Source organism: Phytophthora parasitica (assembly GCF_000247585.1).
Source record: "Phytophthora parasitica INRA-310 unplaced genomic scaffold supercont2.70, whole genome shotgun sequence".
Lineage (NCBI taxonomy): Eukaryota > Oomycota > Peronosporomycetes > Peronosporales > Peronosporaceae > Phytophthora > Phytophthora nicotianae.
Window position 1 is genome coordinate 108,484 of NW_008649056.1, and position 6,262 is coordinate 114,745.

Here is a 6,262-nt window from a genome sequence, read left to right on the forward strand (position 1 = left end):
ACTCTCAATGTTTTGTCGAGTAAATAATATGGATAAAAACAAACATTTGATAAATCTGCCCAATCTATTTGAATAATGCACGAGATTAGCCCGTGAACTGTTCGAACACGCGCTCTAGCGACAACTCGCTGACACTGTACTGCGCGATGTGGAAGCGCTTCTTGTTCTCCTCCATAAGCGCGAACACATCCGCCAGTCCGAAGTTGTCAGTGCACGAGGTTTCATACACTCCACTCGTATTACTACCACTTCCACGCGCAGTTTCGAGCTCAGCAGACACCACAGACTCACCGGATCTCGAAGTAACCTGGTCCTTAAAGAGCTTCGTCTCAAGACAAGCAAAGGCTTCCTGCAAGAGCCACTCCTGTACGAACTCGACAATCGGTATAGCCGGCTCCGTCTTGGACTCCTTATTAGGAGTCACTTCGTTCTCATCCGACTCAAAACGAGATCGAAGTCCTGCCAACCACGTTTTTCCATGCTGTCGAGAAACCGCAGCAGTAGCCGCATCTCCGTTCTTGTGGAACAGGTTATGACACAATTCCCAGGCATCCTCCAACTCCCGTAATGGAATACTATTCCTCTCCAATCCTTCTCTACGAGCACTCGTTGTCGGTCTATCTTTGATCGAACGTCGGATCTGCTCTGTGTAGTTCTGTATCTCTGCAGTACTCCAAATAGAGGAGCTATCCAGTCGCACGCTAATGGAAATTCCTCTCGACACACGCTGCTTCAAGTCTGGAATACTGCCACACCACACCACTTTCCCCTTAAAGAGCACCACAGCATTCGCACAAACCGCTTCAGCCTCCTCCATACTGTGCGTAGTGAACAAACAACTCGTACGGTTATGACTCTGTCTCTTCTCATGAAGAACACGCCACATCAGTCGTCTAGCCACCACATCTACACCAGCGGAAGGTTCATCCAGCAGCAACAACGACGTGTGGTCACTCAGTAGCGCCAATGCCAACATAAGTCTCCTCTTGTTGCCCCCACTCAAGTGTGAAGCTGCAGTATTCTCGACCGGGAACAGATCCAGACGTCGCATAAGCTCATCAATCACTACACCTTCTGACATCAACGCGTTGCTGCGACTACATCGCAGACGGTAGAAGAGTTCGAGGTGTTCACGGACACTCAGGTCGTTAAAGTAATGGTTGCCTTGTGAGCAGTAGCCGTATCTAACGCTGGCTTCTCGAGGCTGCACAGTCACGTCACACGAGTCGATCAACGCTTTGCCACTTGTGGGTGCAATTCCAGCCGTTAAGATCTCAAACATCGTCGATTTACCCGAGCCATTGACACCCAAAAGCGCCACACAATCACGTTTCTCCACTGAGAAGCTGACATCATTTAGAGCCACCACTTGGCCACTTTCATTCAACATTGCAGCAGCTTCTTGCTCTTCTTCTTGTGTCTTCTTTCGAGGGTTGAAAACCTGCGAAACTCGAACCACACGCACCATATCGGAATTGGGACTTTCTTCGTCAAAAGCGGCAGGACTTTGGTCAGCTTCCGTGTACCCCTGACTGCTACTACGGCACGGTAAAAGGCGTCGTATCCAGCGTAATTTGTGCTGCATTTTGTGTTCCATCAACGTAGGGTACATCTGATACTGGTCCATGATCAACAGTAGCACCGTATACAACACTCCTGACACCACCAGAGCAAACCAACAGCTTCCAGTCACTTCCCACGCCCACACCGACACCTTCGGTTGTCCGATGAGCCCTTCTAGCATGGCAAAAGGGTTGCCCGTCTCAATATCTCCACCCACTTCAAGACACTGCCGTCGCATGGGAGCCCAAGACACCGTCACGATGTTCAGCACTGCAGTACTGAACGAATACAGCGGTAAAAACTGCAAAAAGTACGTGACAAAGTCCACCTGGGCACACAAACCAGGGACCATGGACAACGCAAACACGATCGACGCCGCCATGATCTGGAATAACGAGAGATACGACATGTACGACTGCGCTGAAGAGTGCGACGCGAAGACCAGGGAACTCAAATACTGCGCCGGGAGAATCGACAGCCCGAAAATGGCCATCGAAGCAAACCATGCTGCGATGATTTCGGCGGTTAAACAGCCCGAGAAGATGGAGAGAATGATGCAAATAGTGATGGTCGCTGACGTGTATACCATGTAGTCGAACAGGAAGTTGGAAAGCCAATACAAAGATGACGCGTTGGCAGTCTCTAGATGCTGGTACTGTATCCGCTTCAAGCCGCTTTCCTTCTCTCTTACGACCGGCGCCACGTAGAATCCGACCACCGAACTCATCGTCATTAACAGGTAGAACGCCACCATGATACGTCGTACAACGTTCACTGCTTCATCAGGATCCAACGATACGCCGTCCTCCTCGTCGCTAGTCACTCCGGTACCAATCTCAAGCTCAATCGGGAATATTCCGCGCTTCACTACCAGGTCGCAATTGTCAATTCCAGGGGAGTTTTCGTGGATAGAGCGAGCCTTGCAATATGCTTGGGATATCCACTGCAACGTCACGGGCAGAGCGCGACGCACTGTTTCGTTGTAGTAGAGTGAATACGACATCACTGGAATCGTAATAGTGTTGTCAGCTGTCCAGTTCACGTTCGATACGAAGATTCCAGCGAAAAACGTGGTCGAATTCTCACGTGCAATGGCATCCAGCATCTCCTGTTCGGTGGTAGTGCTCTTATCAAACATAATCGGGTGCGAATTTTGCTCCAATTGCGCGACTAAATCCGCCACTGAATCGGTCATGGATGATGCAGAAGAGATGAAGAAGGACGCGTCTGTAGCAGCTGGAGACAACGTTGATATTGTCTCGATAGATCCACGAGAGTCGAGCATTTGCTGAAGAACTGCCATCATGATCGCGAAGAAGCCAATCGGCCACACGTACTGAGCAAATAACGACTTTTTGTCACGATAAGACATCTTCATACGCTTGATAATAAGCGCACGAAGTTGAGACACCGAGTGTTTCCATCCAGGCAGTTTGCGGTCAATACCGGTAGTTCGCAGATCCATTTTCTTGACCTTCTCATCCTCCATCTTCGAACGTACAGGGTCTGGATTGTCAGTTGTATCGTCCTCCACGTCGTCTTTTGCGTGGTAATACACGTCCTCTCCCTCTGTCACTTTGACAAACACATCTTCCAAGTCAGTCGCTGCGATGGCGTATCGTTTGATAATTCCGTTCTTCTTCATCGTCTCCAGTTCTCTAAACAACTCGGCAAAACGTTTTTCTTCGCCATCATTCAGTTGTACACGCGTTTCCCACTTGTTGTCACTCACAATCGCAGCATTCGGGACGTATTTCCTCAACATGGACATCAAAAGATCCGCCCACGCTTCACGTTGCGATCGTCTAGACTCACTCTCTTGGTCATCCTCATGATGCACAACCGTGAGTTTATAGCCCACGCCAAAGCGATTGCGAAGGAACAAACTGGAGCCGCAACATTTCAGCTTTCCTTCCGCCACAATGCCGATATTTTCACACAAAGCCTGTGCTTCCTGCATCGAATGTGTCGTTAAGATCACCGCTCGATGTGTTACAGCACGCTTTAGAGCGTCCCACGTGTCTAACCGCGCCTTCATGTCCATACCAGCCGTTGGTTCATCCAGCAACAAGACGCGAGAGGAGTCCAAAAGTGACAATACGAGAGATAACTTACGTTTCTGACCTCCTGAAAGAGTCTTCGCTAGTGCATCACGCTTCTCATCCAGTCCGAATTGCTGTAATTTACTGTACCAGGTTTGTTCCGGCACCGTTTTAACACCCATAGTGGCTTTAAGTGCACAGACCAGTGACAAATGCTCCCATACAGTCAAGCTGTCGAACAGAATATTCTGCTGGAAACACACACTCAGACTGGTCCGAACTGCTTGTGGGTTGTTCGCCACGCTGATAGATCCACCCACATACGCATCGCCACTCGTAGGGGATAAAATTCCACTCAAAATCGACAACGTCGTGCTCTTTCCAGCACCGTTCGGACCCAAAAGTCCGAAAATCTCTCCTTTACGTACTCCAAATGATACGTTCCTCAACGCCACTTTCCCGTTCGGATATGTTTTCGACAAGGATTGGACGAACAAAGTGGGTCGGAAATGTTCCAAATACTCTGGTAAGGATTGCTCACGTAGTGTATCGTCCATCTGCTCGTTGATATTATCTCGTCCCATGTCGGTCAGTCGCATGGATTCTTCGTTTTCCTCTTCAGAGCCCTGTAAATCCACCTTTTTAGGGAACCAGTAGGACGGCTGGAAGACGAAATACCACTTCTGTTGCACTCCGTGTGTGCGAGGGAACACGTTCTCCAAATACCATCCAAGTAGCAAGTACCCTGCACACTGAGTAGCCATCAGACGAATAGGTGTTGCAACGGTATGATAAGTGATTGCTCTGTGCTCTAACGTCACTGCATCAAACGCCAAGATATCGTGCATTGTGCCCATGAATACGACGGGAGAACTAATCCCATCCAGTACAAAGAGTAACAACGCTAGTGACTCGTTTGAAGCCACCGCATCGTCGCCCACCAGCGATTGAATAAACGATCCAGCGCTCATGATGAAGTAAATCAACGGAGCACATGCTGCAGCTGTCTTCGTTTGGTTGAAAATCGGGGTGATAGCGATGCCAAAAAGCAGAATACTGGACACGAATGTCACTAAAAGCAGGAAGAAATAAAATTCTCCATCAGTTGTAGCAGCGAACATACTGCCACTGAGTAGCCATGTGCCGATAAGGGACACGACTGCTGATGCCAAAAAGTAGAGTAAAAACCAACTGATCAAAAGTGACATCGCTGGCAACCCCATGATCATCAGATATTCCTTCAGCTGCTTTTCCTTCTCAGATACGACGTCACGTACCAATCGCACGTATGGCCAGAGAAACAAATAGGCCAAGTAGAACACGATATTTCCCTCCAGTGGGCCAGCAACAGTGTTCGCGGGGCGCTTCGGCAGCGCAGATACCGTCAAAGTATCCAATTCGTCACCAGAAATCGCCTTGGCGATGAGATTTGCCAGAAAATACCGAAGTTCAGCCGATAAACCTCCTTTTTTCACTGCAACTTTGCATGCCGGCACACTTCGTCCCAGTGGCGATGTTGATGGAAAATCTCCCCATTGAAGACTGGCAACATCCAGCATTTTATCCACAGCTTGGCAGATAATATCCGGAGACAGCGAATTGAGATTCACGATCTCGTTATTGACAAATTTGGTCGAATTTTCACGAATAAACATGTTCAACGACATTTGGAACGGCATAACATCGGGGAACATCAGCGTGCGGTTAAACGTCAAGTCTTTGGAGAAAAACTTGGACAATTGGTCTTCCGGTTCTTGTTCGGACGGGTCGTTGAGGGTTTTCTGGTAAAATAGTGCTAACAATTCCAATGGGTGCGAAACATCGTCGTCACTTTCAGTTTCTGCTCTTCTCACATCCAGACCGGCATAAATGTTCCATCCGCTTTTCATCGGATATTCCAACATCACGCGGTTGGCCTCTGCATTCGACGCAGAGCTGTTAAACGGGATAAGCTTGGTTTTATCCGCGTAACTGGAGATGCCCAACTCAGTCGCGGCGGGATATTCCCTATACACAATATTATAAAGAATTATCAGTTTTTTTGATCGAGATATGGATATTATCATCCCATTTCGTTTACCTGTTGAGATGTTGCAGAAACAGTTGCGAGTCTTGCCGTTGCAAAATTGCCAAACTTTGGTTGCTTTTCGCCAGTAGCAATGGCAAGGCGGCAAGCAATAATGTCGCAAATTCGTGTTTCACTTGTTGCACTCCTTGCGTCAGTTCTTCTGTCATGTCGTTTTCATCTTGTGCCATCATAGCTCGTTCGGTCTGCAACAAATTACCATCACTCTCGACGTCCATGGCATGCCGCATGCCCCCGAAGCCCGGGATTCCTCCGCCGGGCGTCACCAACTGCGCGTTGTATTCGCACATTTTCTGGATAAGCAGCAGGATAAGCCCCAGCGGGATGATGATGTCCGTCACGAGCGCCGGGTACAGCCAGCGTTTGCCGAGCCGGTCGCGGTTAAAGCGGCTCTCGCGCTGCTTCACGCGCCAGTTCTTCCATAGCAGCACGCCCACGCTGCTCCACAGACCTGCCATCTCTCCAACTGAGTAATGGCGCGTGCCTAAGTGGGCAGCAGGATTCTGAGCGGGATGGGAACGACGCTGACTCCGACGGCGTTGAATGACATTCACTCATCATATCCGGATAA

General features: G+C 49.1%; 1 protein-coding gene across 1 annotated transcript; it reads right to left on the reverse strand.

Annotated features, from left to right (window-relative positions):
• Positions 1-4: 4 nt before the first annotated feature.
• Positions 5-6,246, reverse strand: PPTG_17490 (hypothetical protein). Its single transcript, XM_008915356.1, has 2 exons — positions 5,686-6,246; positions 5-5,612 (listed from the first exon to the last, which is right to left on the reverse strand). Exons 1-2 carry the CDS (start codon positions 6,147-6,149, stop codon positions 86-88), a joined length of 5,991 nt encoding a protein of 1,996 aa, XP_008913604.1. The 5' UTR covers positions 6,150-6,246; the 3' UTR covers positions 5-85.
• Between the last annotated feature and the right edge of the window lie 16 nt (positions 6,247-6,262).